The sequence below is a fragment of the Carassius gibelio genome, chromosome B20 (assembly GCF_023724105.1).
Source record: "Carassius gibelio isolate Cgi1373 ecotype wild population from Czech Republic chromosome B20, carGib1.2-hapl.c, whole genome shotgun sequence".
Classification (NCBI taxonomy): Eukaryota; Metazoa; Chordata; class Actinopteri; order Cypriniformes; family Cyprinidae; genus Carassius; species Carassius gibelio.
Genome location: NC_068415.1, coordinates 2,094,430 through 2,121,586, shown reverse-complemented (window position 1 = coordinate 2,121,586; position 27,157 = coordinate 2,094,430). Strand labels below are relative to the sequence as shown.

General features: G+C 34.9%; 1 protein-coding gene across 2 annotated transcripts in view; it reads right to left on the bottom strand.

The window, feature by feature from the left end:
* disp1 (dispatched homolog 1 (Drosophila)) overlaps positions 1 to 27,157 on the bottom strand; it is a 55,269-nt gene that overhangs the window by 12,439 nt on the left and 15,673 nt on the right. The window contains exons 1-2 of one of the 2 annotated variants that reach the window (XM_052586529.1): positions 12,625 to 13,099; positions 9,880 to 10,335 (exon numbers count right to left, since the gene is read on the bottom strand). In XM_052586529.1, coding sequence (XP_052442489.1) covers positions 9,880 to 10,301 — 422 coding nt within the window. In that variant the 5' untranslated portion in view covers positions 10,302 to 10,335; positions 12,625 to 13,099. Of the gene's footprint in view, positions 1 to 9,879; positions 10,336 to 12,624; positions 13,100 to 27,157 lie in introns of those variants that run through there. The other variant, XM_052586530.1, reaches the window with a different exon arrangement.

Genomic DNA, 27,157 nt, shown 5'->3' with positions numbered 1-27,157 from the left:
ATAATAATCACAGCAAAAGCAGAGAACAGACCCAAACGCACACATGTGAATGACGTGCACACGTGCATCTGCGAGGTCTAGAGGTCGACTCCTGATATCTCCACATTCTTTGCTTTGACATATGTGGATATATGGACTCCAGACAGGGAGGCTGGATTTCAACACCGAGGCCAACAGTTACAAGCCATCCAAGAAACATCTTCATTATCTATTGGCCTCCTACTGCAAGAATTCAACAGCTTCAGCTACAAACTAAGGAATGCAGAACACAACACGCTTTGAATAATGTGATACACACTGAGAGGTCAGAGGTCTTTCACCTGATTCCTCAGCACTTATAGTTAACTTAAAGTGGCCAAAACACATCAAAATTAAGTACTAAAATCAAGTGCAAAGTAATAATGCAAAAGGATATTTTGTGAAGCTTGTTTTGGAAGCTTGAAACTTTCTGATACACAATTACGCTCACAATTCTCATTGCCGCAGATCACTAGTTCTTATATATTCAAAAATGAACATAAATATGAATTGGGAAATATTGATTGTGATACAGTTTTGATCCCTATTAATGGCTTTTGAAAAAGATCATGGGTTATATCCCTTTGGAATGTACTCAATGAACCAAAAAAAAAAGGCACACTCTGAATTTAATGCAAGTCAATTTGGATGAAAGTATCTGCCAAATGCCTACACTTATGCATTATAAATATGGCTTTTTGTATAATATCAATGCAATGAAAAGCTTGAATACAGCATTAAGAGAAACTGGAAAAAAGTTGGAACAGTGGAAGTTGCAACACTGACTCTACAAACATAAATTTAACTTAATTTCATTAAAACAATGAAGTTTCAGCCAATTTAAAGTCTTGGGACAAGGGATGTCCGATGAAGAACTTGAAAATGAATTGCAATAATTGAAAATATGACTTCAGGCAAGACACCACAGATGAACAGGGTAAAAATGTATTACATTTCCCATACTTCCACAGTAACTGTCTTATTACATTTTTTCCCTACAAGTTTAAAATCTGGTTTAAATATGAAAATAGAGCATTATCTGATTAAATACGCACTCATTTGCATAACTTGAACTGGATAAAGCCAGGTTCAAAACTGTTTGATTTTGCTGACATGTTAAACGCTTTTACACATTTTTTTCAGCCATAAAAAAACATGTTTTTAACATAAAATGTAATTTATAAAATTTTTTTAAAGGGGGATAAAATGTAAATTTTGATGCTGCTGAAGTGGATTTTTTTTTATATATATATATAGAAACATCTAGAGATGCAAATAGATAAAGTGCAACAAAAATAAAGATCTAATGGTGTATTTAGGATGTTCATTCCACTAGTCTTAAAAAGCACGTTAAGAAATGCCAATAATCTCAAGAAAAAACTACATTTTTGCCCGTTGTGTCTTTGATTACCAAACAAATTAAGCCAGCAATGTATAATAAACAGTGCAAGTGAAAACATTTTGCTTAGTAATAAATACTACTACATTATTGCTAAAACCACATTTAGTCATCTGTTTCGACTAAAAGAGGATCACATGATCAGCTCCAATACTGGAACGAAACATGCACGAGTCAAATTACCGGCAGAGATCACTGGCACATTACCATTGAAGTCTCAAGACTCATTTGATTCAACTCAAGAGTGTGTGAACAGCTACAGCGGCTCGGCTTTGATATCAAGCATGTCTAAACATGGGCCAAGCTCATTCAGCGAGCCGCACACCGCAGGCACAGCTCTTTGTTTGTGCACAACATCCAGACGCGGCGCTTTACAATCCTGTGAAACGGTATCTCTTTTACCAAAGCTCGACTGAGAATTCAAACGCTGGGGATTGATTTTCGCACTAAACTGAGGTTCTGTATTTCCCATGAGTCTCAGCAACACAATGCTGGGGAAAAACAACGTCACAAGCTCTACCTTCAGAGGAGGGTGTGTGTTTGAGAGAGGTTGAGGTAGAAAGAAGGTTTTGAGTGAGAATGAGACTGGAAAACAGAATCAGGAAGAGAGGAAATGAAAGGAGAAGACAGGAAATGAGCAGAGACAGGTAAGAGCCGAGACTTTGAGAGATGCTGAGACAGATAGACAAGAGTTCTATGGAAAAATCCTCACTGGAGCTAAGAGCTGCATGTTTAGTCAACATTAAACTGAAATCTTGATATGGTTTAGTACAATTATCAACTGGCAGGCTGTGATTTAATTTGAGAAAAACACGCTCTGTGTGTTGCAGCATGAAGCGCTGCACTGTGTTTATTTGCTCATGATTCAGTGTTTTCAGCGTCTTAATTCTACACAAACTCATCAGCTCTGAGTTTGAAACTAGTGTTGCACGATGCACCGATACTTTAAAAGTATCGCGATTCTCGGAAATTAAAAACGTCACTATTCCTAAATTTATTAGTATTGATACTTCCAATAATGACCGCGTTCCAGATCTGTAAGACACGTATTTCATGTTGGTGTGTGCAATGCACGCTTTCAGTGCCTCCCTATGGACGTCTGTGTTTTTTCTCCTCATGCAAGCAGCAAAAAAGCACTAGAGCGAAATGGCTGCATTAATGGCTTTACTAAACTGATTTGGCTTTACTAAAATGTGTGCATAATCGCATTAAATAGTTTAAATAAGTTGTTCAGATGAACGAACATTAGACATTTCTGACATTTAATCTTCTGAGTTCAGAAACATTGTTTAATATAATCGCTGTTCATATTTTTCTTCAAAGTTCAGAATCAAGATAAATGCATTACTCTTATGTTTCTTATGATAACTGAGATAATGCTGCTGAATTTATTCTTCCTTTACCTTGAATTTCATTGCTCTAATTTATTTTTAATATTTTGATATTTCATATTTTGTTCAAATGTTTAATATATCTGCTGTTCATATGTTCATTTATTAGTGTGTTATATGATTAAAATTTTGTCCCGGTTTTAAAATAAAGCACAGCAATGATATTTGACAGTGTATTTCTCCTTTTCAGGAAAAGTATCGAAAAAGTATCGAATTCGCAATTCTTGACTAGGTATCGTATCGAAACAATAATTTTGGTATCATGACAACACTATTTGAAACACGCATTTATTTTTAAAATTCAACATGCACCAATCATCTTCCCAAACTTGTAATGAGCACTCGGAAATCTGTTGACAATAAGAACTTTTGAGGGCTCCCTGTGGATTTCTGCCAAAATAAAAGCTTGATGTTTTAACGTTTGAAAATTTAGACAGCCATAAATATTAGTATTTTATATATTGTACTGTAAAATAAAATATTTTTCTAAAATATTAAAATAATTACAGTGAAATTACAATAGCAAAATGTATTGTTTTTATTTGTATTTCGCAATAGTAGTAGTATTAGTAGAAGTAATAATAATAAAAAACAATCATAATAAATGGTAGTTGGAAATATTTTTCTTTAAAATATTTATTTTGCAGCAAAATATTAAGTAATATTTAATATGTTGTTGAATTTAATAGTAGTCATTCTACTATCAATAAATTATTTTTTTTCCTCAGATATTTTGGATTTTACAGTAAAAATTACAACAGTATTATTTATTATGTTCTTCAATACTTACATTTAGTAGCAATACATTCTACTACTAATAAGTTATTTATTATAAAAATGTTCTTTAAAAAGTTCCTTTTATAGTGAAAAAATACAACAGTATTTATTCTTACATTGTTTAATTTATATTTAGTAGTAATACTACGAATACGTTATTTATTATTATTATTATTATATTTTTCCTGTTTATTTTACAGTGAAAACTTACTATCAACAATAAAATTCATGTTATTTTAAATATTTTATTTCAATATTTTAACATACACACACACACTATATCTCTATATCTACACACACACACCACATGTATAAAATCAACAGACATACTGCAAACAAACCACAAGTGATATAAAGCGACAAACAACAAATGCTTTCTTTTCCAATAATGATTATGTAAATGTCAAATGCATTTAAATATTAGACACCGATATAAAGACTCTGGTCCAACTGTAAATGTTGTGATGGTCCCCAATGAAACATTTTTGAATAAAGCCACAATTTATTAGAAGTGGACTACAAACCTTTAATGCAATTGCTGCAAGGATCATAATAACTGAACCTGCAGCGCTCGCATCAAAAACAAGACGGTCCCAGATCGACTTAATACATTCCAGCTGTTCCCTCACCCTTCTACAGACTTCAATCTGTTTAGTAAACGAGAATAAGCAAGCTAGACATCAGCCTAATTTGAGGTTATGACTGGGTGCTGCTTGCTCGGTGTCTTTGATCGTGGTTTATGGGATCAGGTGGGCTTTGATCTTCACTGGGCATCTTCACCGGCTCTACGTGTTCCTCACGCAGCCTGGACATTGATATAGACGAAGAGACTCGGGACGCGTCGACATGCAAACTTCTTATTCATGCTATTCTGACCTCGAATTGCATGCAAAACAATGTCCCAAAATTTTAAATTAGCAGTAAATTTGGGCCATCCAAAATATAGGCAACTTTTGTCTTGAGTTGAACAGTAAAGAGAGACTCTTTGGAGATTCATAACATGCATGCAGTTTTTGAGAATAAATGAAAGCATTCCAGGCAAAACAAAATGAATATATTGAGGTCTTATGAAGCAAAACGATCCGTCTGTGCAAGAAACTGAACATAATTTACAATATTATTAACTTATGAAGATCTGCTTCTTCCGGACAGTTTGTTTCAACTAACTAGTTCAATTACATAATCATGCAATAATGTTACTATATGCAGTTATATTACTAAAGCACCTAATAATGATATGAAACGTATGCTTTACACGTCTAAAGCATATAAAGTGAATAAACTAGCTTTATTTTTTTTTACATATACAATGAGAAACCATAAAAACTTTTATTTTGCCCTTCATTCGCCATGAACCGTTTCAGACGGTTTGGTGAACTTGTTCATATAGTTCACCAAAAAGAATCGGTTCAAAAGAATGATTCATTTGTGAACCGGACACTCAGGCTCTGGAATATACAGGTAATAATGTTCAGTTTCTTGCACAGAGAGATCGTTTCACTTCATAAGACTTCAATATATTGTCAGGAGCCACAGGTGTTCGCGTACACCTTAGATAGCCTGGCTGTGAGTAAATCAACAGCAAAATTTCATTTCTTGGGGGAAAAAATCTGTTTAACACTTTACAGAACCTTACAGGACTTCTTCAAACTAGTCTTAATAGCTCATGACTGCATCCAAAAGCAGACCCAAAACTTTGACTTGTGCATGCACTGAATAAAACAGCTTATGGCACCATTTAGTTAAAAAAACACATCCTTTGGCCAGTGTTATAAAGCAATCGAGCTGCCAAAAGTAAGCGGACTGGAGGTATGGTGGATCATGAGCACCGAGGGGGTTTGGAAAGCGAGCGGTTCTGCTCAACTGCATGTGTTTCTGTTCGGAGCAAAAGCGAAATGCGCTCAAGCACTAAACGCTCGTGATGTTTAACACGTTCAGAAAACAAATGACAGCATTTATTACACGTTTAAGCGAAAGGCAACTTCCAAAACCATCAAAAGAAAATGTGTAGCCTAGGGCAGGAGCAAAAAAAAAAAACTATTCTCATGATGGTTATGCAACAGAGTTTAATACCTTGTAAAGGGGTCATATGCTAAAACGAACATTATTTTGTGTATTTGGTGTAAGAAAATGTGTTTACGTGGTTTAAGGTTCAAAAAACTAATTATTTTCAACATACTATATATTATTGTTTCTTCTCTAAGCCCCGTCTTTCTGAAATGCGTTGATTTTTACAAAGCTCATCGTCCTGAAAAGCGAGGTGTGCTCTGATTGGCCAGATATCCAGTGCTTTGTGATTGGCCGAACGCCTCAAGTGTGTGTCAGAAATGTTATGCTCATTAACATATTTTAGAAGGGCGTGGCAGTCTTAACTTTGATCAAGAATATCTCTTTGGGTTTGACACTCTATTCTTTGGAAATTCACAGATCTTCTTTAAGCACCAAGAGAAAGGAAATATTGAAATCACATCACATGACCCCATTAAAAATCCATTGTAATTTGTTAACATTTAACAGTTGTTAACCTACATTAAGGTTTTAGAGTTCAACCTGGCCAATTCAATTAAACAATTCTCTTTTGTCCTGTCAGTCAAACATCTCCAAGAATTAAAATGACAAAAACTAATAGTTGTTAGTAAAAACAAAAAATGTTCAAATATATAAATATTTAAATAAATAAAATTTATATCTTATTATTATTTGTTAATGCCTTTTGTCCGATCACTCAAAAATATTCATTTTTTCCAAGTTTAAAAAATGCCAAGCAATTAGGAAAAAAAGTAGCATTAAAAAATTATAAGTATATTTTTTATTATATTATTCGTTATACATATCACATATTATAAATGATATTTTAAAATATAAATATTTGCACCCTCATTTAATGTGCATAGAAATTATAAGCATTAAAAACAAATGCGGCTTAAAATTGCAAAATATTTATAGAAAAAATATAAATATATAAATATAATTAAATATATCTATTTCTCTATTCTATACAAATAGCTGGCTTGAATTTATTTAGCAAAATATTATTTAATGTCAGTGAATGAATTCTTGAATTCTCAGTCTGACGTCTCCATTTTTCTCTAATCATTGAATGCAAGTTAAACAGTTGTTGTTTCTGATCACGGGTAAAGGCTTCTCAAAATGACAGCCTGAGATTGAGAACACAAAGATCATTTTAAGGCTTGTTGGCTGGTCGGGGCTTGCAGCTGTCACACACACACATTTCGTGAATATCTTCGTGGATTTTCCTGCAACAAAGAACTGGAAGCATCACGCGAGTCTTTAAACACCGGGTCATATTAATCAAAGTTTCTGTTTGACGTTGATCAAACATCTTCCTGAAAAGGAGCTGAACTGAAGCATCTGTTGACTTACGCAGACACGACAAGACAAGTTTCCACCGCTAAGCATCGTTTCGGTCCTAAGTGGAAGTGAATCACTTCAAAATCAGAAGGCATTTGATGTTTAATGAACAGCTGAGAAGCACACACACTGATTTGGGCTGCTTTAGGGTGTTGCACCTGGTTAGATCAGGGTGGGAGATGCAGGTAAATGAAGCGTGTCGGGGAAGGGTTAAACATGTGACATGACCCCAGATGGCTACATGTCAGCTCTCTCTTTTTCAGTCAACAAAAGCTATTCATCATTCCTCGGTTGGAAGATCAACCGCCATCCGTCTCAGCCGCATCATTCCTGAATCTTTAGGTAGACAGCGAATCGATTCACTGCTTTTAAATTCGATTCAGGAACTATTTTTAAATTCGTTTTCTATTCATGATTCAGTTCTGTATTTTAAGTGCATTCAGAGGATTATGTAAAGTCCTCTTTTAATGTATCTTAGCTAAGAAAAAGACAAAGGTAAACTACTTGAGATGATTTATAGGAGGGTTACGTCCAATTTAACAGCAAAAGATAATAATACAGAATAATCTAAATTTGTTTTCTCAATGCAACGATTGCAAATCCTGCCGATGCATATGCAGCATCTTGAAACATTGATTTTTTAATCATAAATTGCTTGTTTTGGTCCATAATTAGTTTTAAATGAAAAAGTGTAATTATTACGAATTTGGTAAAGGACTGTTCAGTATTTTAGAATATATAAATATAAAAAAATATGAATATTAATTTATATTTTTAATATTTGCACTTAAATAAGTTCAAATAAAATGTAAAAAAAATTAATTGCATGATTTACCATTTTTATTTTAAATAATTAAACAAATAATATTAAGTAAAAAAAGTTCAATGAATGCGGTCAAACGATTAATCGCTTGTAAACGTGTACATTTTGTATTTATAAATAAACATGTATATATATATATATATATATATATATATATATATATATATATATATATATATATATATATATATATACACATATATATATATATTTATGTAATATATAAATTATATGAATATACATTTATACATTTAAAGACATGTAAATATGTACTGTATGTGTGTGCTTTTATATAAACATAATAAATATAAACAGTAAACATTATGTAAACAAATTTATTTGTTTTTTGGATGTGATTAATCGCAATTAATTGTTTGACAGCACTAGTTTAAATATTATTATTTAAAGTAATGTTAGTATTAATTTACTGATAGTGTTGTGGAAAACCTAAAAAAAAAAAAAAATTACTTTTTTTAAATATTTCCAGTAAAAGATCCGGTGTAAATAAAAAATAAAGCAATAAATAGCAAAATAAAATGTGGAATAATTTGCTAGGCGTGTTCCGCTCTAAAATATTCAATCAGCAAGTTGCAGTTTTTGTTATATTCCAAGTAGCCTATGTAAGTATTTAAAGTATTTACTTGGTGTGATCTTAATGGGTTTGTTTTTTTCTTGCATAAGACACATCATATAAACGCATTTAAAATAGTCATTAACCAAAACTGAACTGAACCTCCCAGTGAGTCAAATCAGATTGTTTTGAATTTGAAAACAGTAGTTTCTGAATCGCACTGAAAGACTATGAATCAAATCGATTTGATTCATTGTCTCCAGTATTGATCCCATTCATGAATGCACAAATATCGTCAACTTAATTCAGCAGAAACAGATCAAACAGATCCTCGATATGATCCTGTCTGCATAAAAGATGCTGATTTTACAGAGCAGACGAATTCATATGATTCCCCTTCATCTGACTTTGTCTAAAGTAAAGCTGTCTGACACGTCAACATTTCTTACAACATTTACATTTTAATTTCTGAAAACAAATGTTAATTGTTTTAGTTAACAATAATAACATACAAGAATGAAAACCTGCCAAACTAAATTTAGTTTTATAAATTTTTTCCATTTAGCTTTGACTTATTTTTATTTCAGTTTTAGGTATTTTTGTAGTTATCTTTTAGTTGGCAAGGTAATATTTGAAGAGTTCAACAATTGCAAAAAAATATGTTTTTTTTTTATTATTATTTTGCATTCCAGTTAATCTCAATCAAACTGCAGTTGGGTTATTTTGATTAAGTAAATAAATAACAACAACAAAAATACAAAATACAGCTAACTAACACAAAAAACATTATAACACAATAGAGACGAATTATTTTGCTAATAAATTCTTAATTTCTTATCGTAATTTTTAAATTAGATAATATTTATTGTAAACATTCAGCAATGGTGCATTAAATCGATCAAAGTGAGAATAATGACATTTATTTTAAAAAGGCTACAAAAAGTATAATGTTTAAAAAATATTCTGATTTCAATTAAATGTTGTTCTTTTGAACTTGAATCCTGGAAAAAAAGTTTTCCAAACACATTTTCGGAAGTAGAACTGTTTTCGACATTGATAATAATTTGAAACATTTCTTGAGCAGTAAATCATCATTATATTACTCTGATTTCTGAAGATCACGTGACACTGGAGACTGGAGGAATGCTGCTGAAAATTCATCTGCGCATCACAGAAATAAATTACAATTTAACAGATATTCACATAGAGAACAGCCGTTTTAAATCATAATAATATTTCTCAATTTTACCATATTTTTGATTGAATACAGCAGTGATGAGCATATTATCATTAATTATTACCTGGAGCGTTTTCTTAGCTCTTCAATATTTTGCAAAGGAATTTAGAGATGAATTATGCCCGTGGATGCATTGTGACGTTACGAGTGTCACCATAATAAAAAAAGACATAATTTGTTTGTTTTTTACTAGTGAGTGAAGGACACTATAGTTAGTGAGGATCGTGAAACAAATCTGAATAAGTGTCGGTTTGTAATCTAGTTTTAATGCAGTGGAGATCAGACTCTCACCTCAGCGTGGTCATGTTGGGCTGGTTCTGGAGATGCTCAGGCCAGTGATGCTGCATGCAGAAACAGTGCACACCCTGAACACAGCACGAGTTCATGTGAAGCGCTGCGGGCGACACGCCGCTCTGGAAGAGAGCACAATCCTGCTGGTTCCCGCTGCAGCAGACGGGCTGACGGGGCGAGCAGTAAACACAGCAGGCCTGTGGCAGCAGCACAGCCCGCCTCTGAGAGTCTGTGGCATGTGACGAGGAGGCGGAGCCTGGCGATGACGGACACATGCTTCCGTTGGGTTCGAGTCTGCCGTTCTGAGCCGAGTGTGTCGGCGTGAACACAGAGACTCTCTGCTCGTCCTCCGCTTCTTCTATGGCGTTTGCAGAAGTTGAGGATCCGCCGTTGCTGGTGGAGAAGCCCTCGCTCAGGGCCATGATCTTTCCTGGATCTGCTGATCACGACCTTAATCTGCAAATAAACACACAGTCACGGTCACTACTAATGCACAGAGATACAACTCAAGTTATTTCAGTAACTAACTACTGTGAACAAAAGCAGGCAACGCTTGCCCCGCCTCCGGGTCTTCTGATTGGTCCACTGTTTAGGAACGACATATATGGGCGTGCTGTGTGTAAATAAACAGCACCTTATTTAGATTTTTTCTTTTTCATTTTAATTTTAGTGTCAGTTTTAGTAATGTTGCTGTTGCTTTCCCATTTTTATTTATTATTTTTGTAATTTTATTACAGTTTTAGTAAGTTAAAGTAAATTAATTAAAAAAGACAATTAATACAATTATTATTATTTTTTTTTATTTTGGTTTATTTTAGTTTATTCTAGCAACAAAAATGTTTTTGTGGCTAAAGATTTAGTTGATGAAAATAACTGATGGAAATATAAAAATTGTGACAATTCAGGTTTTGATTTTAAATTCCAATTTGAATCGTTTTAATTCAAATTCAAATTTAATTCAAACAAATTGAAATGTAATTTTCTTTAAAGTTGATTTTACAAAACAAAATTTATTGAACACAAAAAAAGTAATAAGAAATCAGAAATGAACAATAATAAAAAAACACTAAATAATTATAGTAATATGTTAATATATTTTACACAAAAAAAAAAGAGCATTTATTAAATGTTTGTATGCTATTGCTATAAATAATTTTCTCTATGGAGAAAATAAATGAGATTCTTAGTTTCAGGACAAGTTCAAGAACTGCTATCATTACTGAAATCATTTGATTGCAGTATTTAAAAATAAAAAAACCACTTCAGACTGAGAACCGGTTCTCGATTACCAAGCCTACACTGTAATTTCAGGAAGAATGGCTTTGTGAACAAAGCGAATTTCAAAGGCGCTGTCTGATTGAAAAGAACAGGTTCAAACACATTGGACAGACAGCAGAGGAGTCAACGTTTCATGGTATGCTTGAATTTCAGCCCCTATGGCCAGGAAATTGTTACAGAGGAATGAAATGAGCAACCTCTGCGATATTAAATGTTTCACTGGACACCATGCATATCACAGTAAAATAAGATCCAACCGTATTACTCAGGTAAAACGCACGCTTGTGATACTGGAAGTTTGCCCAGAAACACACACACTGACGCCATGGTCAGTAAATCACCCACGTTCCTACGCGACAGGAGGAGACCTGCACGACTTCGACGGAAACCGAAGATCATCTCAAAAAGCGAGCATCCAAAATAAATGCCCCGGGATCATGAAAGATCTCATTTGATACTGAGGCGAGCAGGTTTTTCCTCTGACTGTCCTGTAAACACAGCGTCCAAAATACCTTCGTGCACCAACAAATCCGGTTGTGTTCGCAGCTGAACCGCATCCATTTAAAAAGCAGGCAGATATAGAGAGAGCTTTCTGAAGAGAGAAACCCAAGGGAAGGAAAACATGTTCAGAGCTATGAATGCTCAGTGTAATGCTGGACGTCTCGTGCATCCGTTCTCAACGCTGTGCACTGGAGGAAGATCATAACTAGAAGTTTCAAAACTATCAACGAGAAATAAAACACAATCTGATGGGGAGATTAAAGCATTGAAAAGCACTGATTATAAATACAGTATTTGGACACTTGTGCATGAATGTGTATTAGATAATAACATATCAAATGAAGTGTCAGTATCTGCATGTTTACATTGACTTCAGCATGTTTTAGTGGATGTATGAGGTCCGTTCTCCTCAAGTGTCCTAGCGGAGGAACCACAGGTGTGCAATTCATCATAACCATCTAAATTTTCACGGTTTGTCTTCTTTTTGAACACTAGATATATTATTTTATTTCAAACTATATAAAATTGTCAAATGTTTGACTTAAAGTGTGCATGTGCTATAATTCTTCATAATAATTCTGTGGATATTTTCTTATTCAAATGGAATTAAATAATGCAATGGCATTCATATATATATATATATATATATATATATATATATATATATATATATATATATATATATATTTTTTTTTATTTTTATTTTTTTATTTTATATATATATATATATATATATATATATATATATATATATATAATGAATAGAAAAGTTATATCACCAACATGCAAGCGTATATCATTTTCTTTTACCATAATTATAAGACCAGGACAAGCAGCAACCTCAAAAAAAAAAATAACATAACTAAATAGAAACATTATATACTTCTATATCTATATAGAAAGATAGATAGATGAAAGAATGTAACAATTGTGTCGATCTAAATCATAAACAAAAGACAAACTTACAGAGTTTAGGGCAGATCGCAGATTTCCATTCCTTACAGACTCATTATATGAGCCCTGGACACAAAAGTGATTTAAACGAGGATTCTGGTGAGTCGTGTTCAAATGTAATCATATATTATGTTCAGATGTCTTCATCAATCGCATTATGATTTCAGTCTAAGCTCAAGTTGCTAACCGCGTTATGTGCTTCTTGTGGACTCGACCAGATTGTGCTCCACAAACAGCCAAACAAACGCGTCCCAAACTCCGTAAACAAACTTAAAGTCTGTTTAAGAGTGCCGTTCCGTAACCGGAGACAGAATAACAATCCTCGATCACAATAAAACTCTGTAATCCTTTCGATAGGAGCGAGTTGTGCCGCGCATTTGTTGAGAACAACGGAGCGCATTCAAACAGTCCATCAACGCGACGCAACAAACACTACAGCGCTTCCATAAACCGAGTCAACGCAAGCGACGGGATTCCTGACGTCAGAGGCCCGTCGACCAATCAGGGCGCTCTCATTATAATACATGGCGCTGCATTGCTTTAAAAAAGCGCCTGACGCACGCGACGCACGCAGCAGAGAAGAAGCGTTGAACGTAAACATACGAAGCAAAATCTATCAGATCTGCTATGTCTCTATTTGAACCATTGCGTTAGGTGTGTTAAATTATGCTGATAGCAGGTCATAATGAAGTTTACAAATTATTTCATATTATGATACATTTTTTGGATTTGTTCCAGACATAACTTAAGAAAAAGTTTAAAAAGAAAAGAAAAAGCAAGATGTTCTTTTGCAAATTGTGGATATAGAGTTTGTGATTAGACTAGAAGTGTGATTTCTGGAGTGGTTTTATTTTCTAATAAACAATGTCTTTAAGTAATGATAAAACTGATGTTTCCAACACAATTAGTTAATGATCACAAAAGACGAATAGCCTACAATTTCTTCTTTTACATTTACATTAAATAATTGGATGGATATGTGGATGGATGATGGATGGATGGATGGATGGAACAAAAGACGGATGGATAGATGGATGGATGGATGGATGGATGGATGGATGGATGGACGGCACAAAAGATGGATGGATAGCTGTAATGAAAGACAGATAGAAGGATGGATGGAACAAAATATGGATGTATGGCTAGAATGAAAGACAGATATACAGATGGATGATGGATGGAAAGAATAACAGATAGACTCATATATAGACAGATGGAATGATGGATGGAAGGAATGAAAGACGGATGGATGGAATGAAGAATGGATCGATGATGGATGAAAGGAATGAAAGACAGATGGAAGGAATGAAGGATGGATGGATGATGGATGGAATGGAAGACAAATGGATGGACGGATGGATGGAACAAAATATGGATGGATAGCTGTAATGAAAGACAGATAGATAGACAGATGGATGGAACAAAATATGGATGTATGGCTAGAATGAAAGACAGATATACAGATGGATGGATGGATAGAATGAAAGAATAATAGATAGACTAATATATAGACCGATGGAATGATGGATGGATGATGGATGGATGGATGGAATGAAAGACAAATGGATGGATGGAATGGAAGACAAGTAGATGGATGGATGGATGGATGGATGGAACAAAATATGGATGTATGGCTAGAATGAAAGACATATACAGATGGATGGATGGATGGATGGAATGAAAGACTAATAGATAGACTGATGTATAGACAGATGGAATGATGGATGGATGGAAAGACTGATACACAGACAGACAGACCCATCCCAGCTCCACATGTTCATGCTCAGCTGCAGGACTGTGAGGGTCTGAGTAAAGATGGCGTCTGAAATAACAACAGGCAGCTGAACTTCAAAGAGAAGAGTCTTCAGAGAGAGAGAGAGGGGGGGGGGGGTCACTGGTACTGGATGAAGCCATAATCAAAACGCTCCGGGCGAACCCTGTATTGATCGCCAGCACTTCATCAAAGCTGACGGGGTCAGCCAACAACACAGCGGGAGAGAAGAAAAAAAAAGAAGGGAAGAGAAAGAACATCACAGAAAGATGAGGGTCACAGAGGAAGGGTGCATGGGTTATGATATTGTCTGAGGCCTGGATAGTACCTTTCTACTCCAAAATGCCATAAGATATGCCAGTTAGCTAATGCCACCTACTAAATGAACATGCAAATGTGTTGTGAAATTATCAACTAATTAACTTAAAATCCCAGCAGGCATTTCAAGTAAATATTTTGTCTAAGTGGTCTGACTTAGATCCCTGCTCTCCATAAGATGCAACCCTCAACGAGAACTTGCCCGGGTTTCTTCCGTGTCTTTTTTTCTAAAGCTCCATCTCTCCGACGCCTCTCTGAAATGAGGACGAACGACTCCTGGCTGCTTCCTCTGAGTCCCACATGTGTTTAACTGCGCTGGAGACGGATCAATACAAGCTAAACAAATTGTAGAGCGGATCAAAGAGAAACAGTTGGGAACTCTTAAGAACTCAAGTAAATGTTTAGACATCTAATAAGAAAAGTATTTTGATAGTAGCGTTTAATTTAGTCAACGCCTTCAGATTAATCGTTGATGTTCATCAAACATTAGCGCATGCAGTTGCAAGCCATGCATGCGGCAGGCGCAGGTACATTCATATACAGCTTTCTATTCTTTGCTACAAAAATGTAAATCCATAAAAAGTAAGGAGGGATGTGACGTTTGGCTGGAAATGAAATATGGGAGTGTGTTCCTGATTTACATTCCTCATACAAGTGTTGCCTAACGGCTCTCAGGTGCGAGCGAGAGCACAAACCCTGTTCTATTTGTGACAACGATCATTTAGTTTGCGTTTTGTGCAGGTAGATTTGTTATATATGACTGGCCTGTCATTTGATCTAAAGCCTGATTGGTTGGGAGCAAATGGAGATACAAACGTTGGATGAAGTTGAATTTGTTTCTTCATCTGGTTTGTAGAAATGTAGCATTGCATTACTTCCTCATCAGTGGATGCTCTGCAGTGAATGGGTGCCGTCAGAATGAGAGTCCAAATAACATTCACAGTTATCCACACCAGTCAATGAGTAAATGTCTCGTAAGGGAAACAGCTGCTTGTTTTGAAGAAATCCATCAAGTCATTTTAAAATAAAATGTCCACTGAAAAAGTAATTTAATCTGAATCAGGAGAGAGATCTGCACAGATCAAGCACCATTTACAAGCCAAAATTGAAGTTTGAAGTTAAAAACGTCTTGATGTATTTGTTTCATATAAACACGCAACTTTTGTCTCCTCAAGTCAGTAACTGATGGACTGGAGTGCTGTGGATTACTTGTGTTGTTTTTATCAGCTGTTTGGACTCTCATTCTGACGGCACCCATTCACTGCAGAGCATGCTTTGATGAGCAAGTCTGCAAATGTGATGAAGAAACAAACTCATCTACATCTTTGATGACCTGAGTGTAAGGACATTTTCAGCAAATTCAAATTTGTGGGTGAACTATTCCTTTAACGTCACTAAAACATTTCCATTGTAAGTTCTTTATAGTGAAAAAACTATCTACAGACTTTTAACTCTTCTGTTCCTTCCTTCCGTAGGCAATACATCCTGTTGCCTACAAAAGTTGATTTATAGACAGAAAGAGCTGGTAGAAGGACAAGAGATTGTGTATGTCAGCATTTGTTCGGCTCATCCTTTGAGGATCGACCCAACACTCCAGAGTCAATCTGAGATCTGGCCGCGGCTCAGCTAACAGCAAGCAGCGCTGGATTTCCTCCGGCGGACGAGGGGGCGGAGAGGGACAGAGCGGCCGGAGAAGGGAGGACGTCTGTCAGACACAGTCTTCTGGACTTCCACCCACTTTTTGGAGTGTGGATGTCAAATTTCTCTAGGGGCCTCAGATTCCGAAGCGAGGGAGGTTCAGGGGCCAGAGGAATTCTGACATGATGTCTCAAGGCCAAAATGAAAAGAAACAGCAGTCTGACGGCATTGTAGCAGGAATAAGCAAAAAAAAATTGAAACGTTTATTTTTGGAGGTTGAAATAGGCTTTGCGTTTGCTAAAACTATATCCACCTCAATATCTCGTTCAGACTAAATTAATGAGGTTCCTCTCTAAAGCATGTTATGGGTTCATTAGTGCAGTTTCTTTCAATCCAAGTTATGGATGTTGTTTGTTTAAGTCTCTTCTGCTCATCAAGGCTGCATTAATTCGACCAAAGATACAGTACAATTATGAAATATTATTACAATTTACAATACCTGTTTTCAATGTGAATATAGTAAATTATTTCTGTGACGCACAGCTGTATTTTCAGCATCATTCCTCCAGTCTTCAGTGTCACATGATCTTCAGAAATCATAATAATATACTGATTTGCTGCTCAGGAAACATTTCTGATTATTATCAGTGTTGAAAACAGTGTTTTTGTGGATACAGTTTATTTTTCAGGATTCTTTGATGAATAGAAAGTTCAAAAGAACCGCATTTATTTGAAAACTAAATATTTTGTCTTTGCTGTTAATTTTGATCAATTAAATGTGTCTTTGCTTAATAAAAGTATGAATCCACCCCCCAAAAAAACTTTTAAACCTGCTAACCATATACAAATGCATTTTTTTTGCATGAAAAAAGATCTTATTTCTCATCTAAAAAAGTAGTTCCTAAAAGGACAAACTAGACTAAGAAGCTGAACAACAAACCTTATCAAACTAACAGCTGTATTGTAAGAGCATTACTAGAAACTCAGACAGTTTGATTAAAGCTGATTCCACACAGCAGAATTTAATACATAAACCTGTTGAAAATTTAACACAAACATTTGCGCAAGCCAACCACAAAAAAATTACAAGTACATTTATGATAAATGACCACAAAGACCGCAAAAATATCATAAGTGCATAATAAATTTCAGCTGTTGCCACGCGGTTCCACCCACAGCGCTGCGGCCTGGTCTGCGTCTCGTTCCGCTTTCATGCCAACACAAAGCAAATCACCTCACCCTGCATGATTTCACTCAACGGCCCCAGGAAAGACGGACGTGTGTGTGTGTGTTGGGTCTGATTTTAATGAACAGGACCGTACTCACAGCGCTCGGCTGGGGAAAGACTGCTGGCATCCTGCCTGTGTCATGTTTCCAATGAGCGCTGTGAACCAACAGCTGCTGGCCACATTAAAAATGTGAAAATAACACAACAACATTAAACGATCTGTTCATATTGCATTGGAAATGCATGCATTTATGTAATATGCATTGGGAGTTTCATGCATATATTCATGTCCCGCCAGATTAGCCAGAAGCTTTGTACATTTGAACCTATATTTTGGTGTCGGATCTCCAGCTTTATGCACAAACACACACATACACATATGTGGTGCATTCAGAGCTGCACTATGACTTTGGATGCAAACCAGAAATGCTCTTCAACTTTTTTAAAAATGCAAGCAGTATACAGCAATACCAGTAAATTTCCCCCCAGAGGGCCGTTTTCTGGCTTTTTCACTGCATCTGGCCACATTTTGTGCCAAATATGACACTACAGGATTATGTTATCAATTATCTAAAGCCTACTGTATCACACTTGATATGCAAAGCCCTCTAACTGTTCAACATGATCAAAACTTTGATGAAGAACCTGTTGCATTACTCCACGCCTGTCGTCTGATAGTTTATATGTTTCTAGCAACTAAAAATCTTTTAGTAAAACTGTACAAATGTCCAGTAAACACAATAATGAAATTGAATAAAATGATGCAACTTTTCCGAAAAATTGGAGAGTTGAATGTGATCGTTGAAACGTGTATCTCTCAGTCCTCTTTGAATTGCATTGCATTATGTTTTCATTTGGCAACTGATATTTATAACATGTTATGTGAATATCTACTACTCTGTTGTAAAATGCAAATTGGTTTAAATTGAAAGCATCAGAATTTCATCACGTTTTGGCTAAATAAATACAAGCATTTGCACCAAATTGCATATTTTAGCTCAGTTGAAGTTTTTCTTCATATTCTCATTAAAACAGACAATTATGAGCCATAAAGCCTGATGTATCAAATATGATACTCAACAAAAACACGTTAAACCTTTTTTAAAGTATTTTGTCTAAAGGCTCAATTAAATGTTCCATTAAAAAAAAGAAAAATAATTCTGAGTATTATTTCAAATGTCAGGCGTTAAAGGGTTAAATACCAGAGTATTCGTTTATCTAGTGTTTTGTAATCCCCATGTTCTTGCTTCAAGTCACCTCAAAAAACCTCATAAGTCCTTCTGGAAAAACGAAAGACTAACATGAGATTTCTACATGTTGTTATCTTACGAGTGCTTCCAAGCATGCCGACAATGCAAAAAACCTGCTTATTTATCTCCAGCTGGGCAGAAAATCTAAACAGAACCTCAGCATACTGTCCATGTCTGGTTTAAACACGCTAGTAGTCTGTACAACCTCAACAAGAGTTCACGCACCATGTTATTGGTCTTATTTTGCACAATGAATCAGTGCACATCATGAAAAATACAATTCATTACACACACTGGCTTTATAAGAACAGCTCATCTAAACATTCAGACTTGATGAAAACGTGCTCACCCTCAGGTCATCCAAGATGTAGATGAGTTTGTTTGGAGTAATGTAGCATTGCATCACTTGCTCACCAAAGGATGCTCTGCAGTGAATGGGTGCCGTCAGAATGAAAGTCCAAGCAGCTGATAAAAACATCACAATAATCCACAAGTAATCCACACCACTCGAAAAAATCAGCTTGTGAAGAGAAAAGATGCGTGTTTGTAAAAAAATCTATCATTAAGGTTTTTTTTATTTCAGACTGTCGCTTTTGGACAAAATATGAGTCCATGTTCTATAATAACACTTCCTCAAGTGGAAAAAAAAATAATATACCTGTTGTTCTTCCACATCAAAATCCACCCTTTTGTGTTTAGAGAGGATTACTTGTGGATTATTGTGATGTTTCTATCAGCTGTTTGGACTCTCATTCTGACGGCACCCATTCACTGCAGAGCATCCTTTGATGAGACACTGCAACATTTCTACAAATCTGACGAAGAAACAAACTCATCTCCATCTTGGACGGCCTGAGAGTGAGCACATTTTCAGGAAACGAGCTTATTAACTAAATAAAAGGGCATTTTCCATAAGAGTACAGTGCTGATAAACTAAAATCCAATCTTGACAATTGTCAAGTGTGCAAAACAGTGCCGTTTTTGTTGAGAAGTGCATCTGAAACATTAGCATCGGGGTACCAGCAGACGGACCGAATGATGAATGTGTGCTTTGACAAACGTGTCCTAGAAATACAAGCATGTGTGCACTCTTGTCCGGCACACTAACAAATGTTTCTGTTAGGCAGGAAGTGTGTCATTTTTTTAATATTTAAAATGACACAAATCTGATTTTATGATTAGGAGAGGCTTCTGTGTAAAACTTGGGTGATCCTAGGCAGATAAACTCAATCCTTCTCAATTTAACAACAAATAATCGAAGAAAAGTGATACTGTGACAGGAGAATGACAGCGACAGTGGCTTGGAAAAAAGAAATCCGGGCACTTTTGTATGTTTAACCCCTGAGAACTTGACAAGAACAGATCGAGAGTCAGGATTGTGGCGCTTACATGCTTTATATAAACACAGCATATCACACAAATGAAAGAAAGAATATTTGTAATCAATATAAAATCTATACTGGTGTAGAAACAATTTCCACTTCCACGTCACTTGTCACTGGAGTGTGTTTAGCACTTTTGGCAGCCAAAATTTGACATCCAAGACCCTACAACTGAGAAACACATAAGCTCTTACCAGACTTGGATTTATTTCTTAACTAAACTCGCTGTAAAGTGACTAGCTGACTACAACACGTTCTCCACCCAGAACCCACTGGGGCCTGCGATTAATCCTTCATCCGCTAAATGAGGTCCAGAACATATTAACATCAATGACGTCAGGACAGGAGCACGTCTCAGTGGACGTTACACTGTGAATTTCCCAGGACCGAGCGAAGGAAAAAGCTGCAGCGACGAGAAATGGGAAAAAATACAGAGCACTTCCAAAAGGCCCTGCGCAAACTCATTTTCCAGAAGTCAGCGGCTAAACTTATATCAGCGAGCAAACGCTGTGTATTCTCAGTGTGGTGTCATAAAAATGTGTGAAAAACTCCTAGGACACTGAGTTCTGTTCAAAAGACAGAAAACTGTATTTCAAGGCGTCTTATAAATGTGCTGCAACCCAAGTTTTTGTTAGTATTTGAATTCTTGAATTTGAATTGAATGCTCTCACTTTAATTTTTGTTACAATTTTAGAAATATTTTTTGACATTTTTGGTCATTTTTTTATATGCCTTTATTATTTATTTTAAAGTTTTAATTGATTTAGTTTTTGTTATTTTATAACTTCAAATTAAACTAAATGTAAATGAAAAATGTTGCATTATTTTATAAAAAAAAAAAAAAAGTGAAAAAATAGTTTTAGTTTCAGGTTAAGGTTTATTTGTGAAATGCATTGCATTTAATAAGCTCATTTAATAATAATAAAAAAGGTAGGTAAGACCTTTTATCTAAAGAGGCAATAAAGATATTTATAATGTTTCAAAAGATTTCTGTTTCAAATAAATGCTGTTCTTTTGAGCTTTTTATTCATCAAAGAATCCTGAAAAATAAAATGTATCACAGTTTCCACAAAAATATCGTGCAGCACAACTGTTGTCAACATTGATAATAATCAGAAATGTTTCTTGAGCAGTAAATCATTATATTTTCATGATTTCTGAAGATCATGTGACACTGAAGACTGGAGGAATGATGCTGAAAATACAGCGGAGCATCACAGAAATAAATTATATTTTACAATATATTATATTAGAGATCAGTTATTTAAAATTGTAAAAATATTTCAACATTTTTACTGTATGGCTGAACAAATAAATGCAGCCTTGGTGAGCAGAGGAGTCTTTTATATATATATATATATATATAACAAAACACTTTACCAACCCCAATGTTTTAAAAATTGTGTAGAAAACAGTAAATAAATAAACCTTGAAGAGTATTTGCATTCAGAGCTTGACTACTGTAAAAACAAACATTGCTTTCATCACAATCGTTAAGTTCTTGCAGTTCCTTTCCAAGATTTACAAGTTTCAATAAATCACTTGCTCTGCTCCTTCTTGAGACTTCCTGTTGCTGGAAACCATTATTTTGATGCACAATTGTATATTTGTATAGAACAGGCAATTAATGTGGCATAAGAGTGATGGACGACATGAAAGAGACGTTTCAAAGCAATAAACATGGTAACAGCGTGTCAGACAATCGAGTCAGTGTTAACGTCAGTGAATATAGTGTGGCATAATGGCCTTTAAGTAGTTTCCCAAACAGCACTGAGCGAATCTCCACCTCAAAGATTTATAGGACGAACCCTAGCACACTTTTGTACTAAAGAACGAAATCCAGAGCCATAATGCCATCAGCTATTAGAGCAGATCCAGCGCAGAGGAAACCTCCATAATCACTTGTTTTAGTATTTTTCAGCCCATTCTGAAGAGATTAGAGGTCTTGAAGAATGAAACACCCTTAGCGATCCATTTTTGCAGTCTGTCATTGTTGTGAGGCTGCTAAATATTTGCTCTTCCCAGCTTAAGATGTGAGGATGAGAAGAGCCTCTGTGTAGTGAGAGGTCAGAGGCCTCCGATCTCCGTCCTGAGACCCAACATCACTTACACTCTTCAGTCAGTGAAAAGCTTCCACTGCTTTCAGTAAGAAACTCTTGCGCAAAAATATGCTCCTGCCGCAACATCTATCAAGATTGAGCAAGACTGCGATGGACTCGCTGGATAGAAACGAAACAGAACGCCGTCACTGACAAAAAACATGTTTTCAGAATGAAATGCACTACTGTTCAAAAGGGTTTTAAATTAATTAGCACTTTTATTCAGAACATGATGAAATTTATCAAAACAAGGATAAAGGCATTTATGAGGTTATAAAACATTTCTATTTCAAATAAATGCATTCTATATGATTTACAAACTTCGCAGCTGTTTTCGGTATTCAAAATGATCAATGGATGATGTTTATTGAGTAAAATAAAATAAAATAAAATGTTTTTAAAGGCAAACGTTTTAGTTTCTCGTTTTTTTTTTTACATTAAAAATAATAAATGAATAATGTTTATTGAGAAAAATAAATAAATAAATGTTTTCAGAGGAAAAAAAATTTTTTTCTCAGGATTCAGAATCACAATGACTTTTTTTTTATTATTTCTCGGCTTCCATAGTTTTCAACATTAATCAGAAATGTTTCTCGAGCAGAGATTTCTGAAGGATCATGTGACACTGAAGACTGGTGTAATGATGCTGAAAATACAGCTTTGATCACAGGAATAAATTACTATTTAATATATATTCATAATGAAGACAGCTATTTAAAATTGTAATATATTTCAAAATTTTTACTGTACTAAATGCAGCGTTGATGAGCAGAAAGAGATTTAAAAAAATAAAATAAATAAATAAATCTTACTCACCCCGAACTTTGGAACAGTAGTGTATATACTTAGGTTAATATATATTATATGCATATTATTTAAAATAAGTATCATTCTTCCTCTTGTTCATGGAGTAGAAACAAGAGAGGAAAAATATGCAACAATGGCTATTTGATCAAAATGATGGTTTCTTGGACTGAAAGACTCCTGCAACACATCACAACTAAATCATTTACACTAGCTTATTAATATTGGCATAAACAACAAACAGTCTGAAAGCCGAGCATCATAGGATCAGTACCGCACTTCAACCCTGTCATTAAGACAATAATCAGGAGTTTTATCTGACGCCAGGGCAATCGTGAAGTTTCACAACGGCAGATGATCAAAGGACGTCCTGGTGGAGAAACGCAGGCACGCCTGAGCGTCGCTGTTAGTAATCGACCGTCAACACAGCTGTGCACTCGCCCCGCGGCCAAACTCAGGACGCCAACTGAACCAAGCTCTGCAGCTCGGATTAAACAGAGCACGAGGAGTTCAGCTTATTCACTCCAAAATCATTCTGTGCATAAAGAAAATAAGCCTAACTTTTAAGAGCACTGTGACATTTGTTGTCTTTTTTAGAGCTGCGTTACAAATGAAATTTTACTTTGCCGTTTTTTCATCCTCATGTTTATTAATATGAATCTGTTTTCAAATAATCTGTATAGAAAATAAGGTGACTTGACAATATTTAAAAATATATTTTTTAAGGAAAGGCAAGTTTCAAACACGATGGTAATTCAAAGTGCTTTACATAAAAGAAAGTAAAATAATAATGAAGAAAAATAATCACAAAAATAAAACAAGCAATTTAAAAACTTTCAAAATTATTAAAAAAAAAATACTTATTTAAAATGAATTTAAAACATTTAAAAATATTCAATGATTTGATATAAAATACAGTGAATATGAAAAAAAAACATCACACAGTGCTCATTCAATAAATGTACAGCTAAACAGATGAGTTATTATCAATGTTGTTTAATTTAATTGTTATTATCAATTGTGGTTTTATTAGATTCTCATTACTGTAGGATTTCTTTTTTTTTTTTTTATTCTTTTTTTTTTTTATTAAATCGGAAATATGTAATAATTTGGGGGCTCGTCCGGGATTAAAAAAAAAAAAAAAAAAATTATATATATATATATATATATATATATATAAATAAAATAAATTCTACCATGATGTAGAAGTGATTTGTGATTTAAATAAAATATCTTCAAAATATTACTAAGATAATGAATAAACGAAATGTTTCTGCATTGTGGTAAAATATGGTTAATTTTCAAATTTCTTGATGTGAATTGTTGGGGGGGGGGGTTTCAGAATAAAACAGGATTTTTTCATTTTCTTGTGTTAAAAAGGCCAGCCAAGAAAAACAAACCTTAAAATCGTGGATTTAATCAGCCATTTTTACATAAAGTAATGGAATAGGTCATCATCAGTTCATTATCTGTCGTCTGGCTTCTATCCATGGAAAACCAGGCAAATAGATAATGAAAATGATCTGAACAAGGCCTAAATTTCCATCCTGAACTAAACACTGCATCTAAATCACTGGCCAACAGGAAAAGTATGTCTATAGTGTACAGAATTTAATTCTACTGAATCACTTCTGGTTAGCAGTTCATTAGAATTACTGACCTCAATTATGAGCGAGGAGTTATTCTAATGCTTCGAGTCTTTTATGCTAACAAAGTCTGCATTTATTTGATCAAACATACAGAAAAATTGTGAAATATTTGTATAATTTAAAAAAGCTGTTTTCTACTGATATACGATTTAAAATGTGATTTATTCCTGTGTTAAAATACTGGATTTTCAGCATTATTACTACACACGTGCCACATGATCTTCAGAAATCATTCTGATCTGCTGCTCAAGAAACATTTCTGAGCATTATCAATAATTGAGACGTGATACATTTTATTTTTCAGGATCCACAGATGAATAGAAATTCAAAACAATAGCATTTAGAAATATTGTGTAGCATTATAAAGTCTTTCCTGTCACTCTGATCAGTTTAACGCATCTTTACTGAATAAAATCTTAAAAAAATTAAAAAATAAAACCTTTTGAACCTTAGTGTAAGTTTGTTTTTTAAGCATTTGTTTCAAACAAGAGTTCTTTACTTGTTATAATTCACAGTGGCACATTTCAGTTAACACCACTTTTCTGAAAAAACAACTGCAAATAGAGTGTGGGGACCAAAAATGAGTTTAATTGGGAGAAAAAGGGGGGAAGAAAGTGTTACACCTCCCGGGGTTTTCAAATTCCACTTCAAGACCCTTGCAGCATAATGGCGGCTCCCGCAAGGGCCACGCGGCCCCTGAGAACCGGGTCGGGCCCCTCTGCTGACGTCTGAGCTGCTAATGAGGCTTCAAGGGGTCAAAGTGAAGATTACAGGAACTTAAAGGTCTCCTCAAAAACACAGTGACATGACAATTCCCACAAACCTACTGATAAACACACAACCGCGTGAATCTGCATTACAAACAAAAACAGAATCATTTAGAAGTTTATAAACAGAGGGGAAACATAAAGCCGAAACATTGTTGCAAGTTTGACGTTTAATGGAATAGTTCAATCAAAAATGAAAATCTTCATCAGAACAGATGCATTGCATCAGGTTTGGAGAAATGTAGCATTGCATCAGTGTCTCAGCAAGCGAATGGGTGCCGTCAGAATGAGAGTCTGATAAAAACATCACAATAATCTACACCGCTACAGTCCATCAGTTAACGTCTGGAGAAGACAAAAGATGAGATGTTTTTACCTCAAATATGAGTCCATAATCCAAAATAACACTTTCTCCTGTGAAAAAGTCTGTTCTGGTCTGAATCAGGAGAGAAATCTGCACCAAGCTAAAACAGCACAAAACAAATATGTGTGTGGATTTTGATGTGAGAGATGACAGGGGATGTGAGAAAGTGTATTATGGATTATGGACTCATATTTTGACTAGAAGTCACAGCTTGAAGTTGATGTTTTTATCAGCTGTTTGGATTCTCATTCTGACGGCACCCATTCGCTTGCTAAGACACTAATACAATGCTACATTTCTCCAAACCTGATGAAGACACAAACCTATCCTAATCTTGGATAGGCAAAATGGTGATGAAGTTTTCATCAAATTCTCTTTTTTGGATGAAATATTGCAATACATACTCAACAAGTAGCACAAACATAGTGATGCCTGACTAACACTAACTGGATTCATGTCAAGTTTTGTCATCCAGTCTAAACTACAAGACTACATGAATGCATTTTTTCCTACATAGGTACCTACTTTCCTTCACAACTGCATCCAAGATTCAATTGCAGATGTTTACGGCACGAAGCATGTGCTCCACATTACAGAGCCAAGTCACATCATTAGCATTTTACAAGAAAAGAAAAAACACACACATGGCATTAAAAATTTGAGTTAAGGCCAGTAAGAGTTTAAGCCACATTTGTAATGTTTTTGGTCATGGATATTAAACACCAGCTGTCAAATCTCCCGAGAAGAGGATCTCAGCTAACAAGCTTAACTGCCTCGAAGAACAAGCGCAGAGAAGGCATTTAACTCGCTTCTTTTGACATTAAATCAGATCTGGCGGTCTAAATCGTATATATCCCGCTAAGAAAATATTTGAAGCTGGTAACAGCGCACAGCCGGCCAATTACTGTGATGAAGTCTGACGCGCGGATAGAGAGAGGAACATCACATATCTGATGCTGTTTTCACCAGACACTAACACGGTTCATATATAAATATATATATACAGCAGGTGTCCAAGCAGCAGGGCAGAACAATGTGCCTAAAACATTTTATATTGGTTAAAAGTTTGCAGTCTGTAAGATTTTTTCACATATTTTGCTCACGAAGGCTGCATTTATTTGATCAGAAATACAGTAAAATTGTAAAATGTTATCACTATTTAAATCAGCTGTTTTTTTGTGAATATATATTAAAGTGTAATTTATTTCTGTGATGCTCCGCTGCATTTTCAGCATCATTCCTCCAGTCTTCAGTGTCACATGATCTGCAGAAATC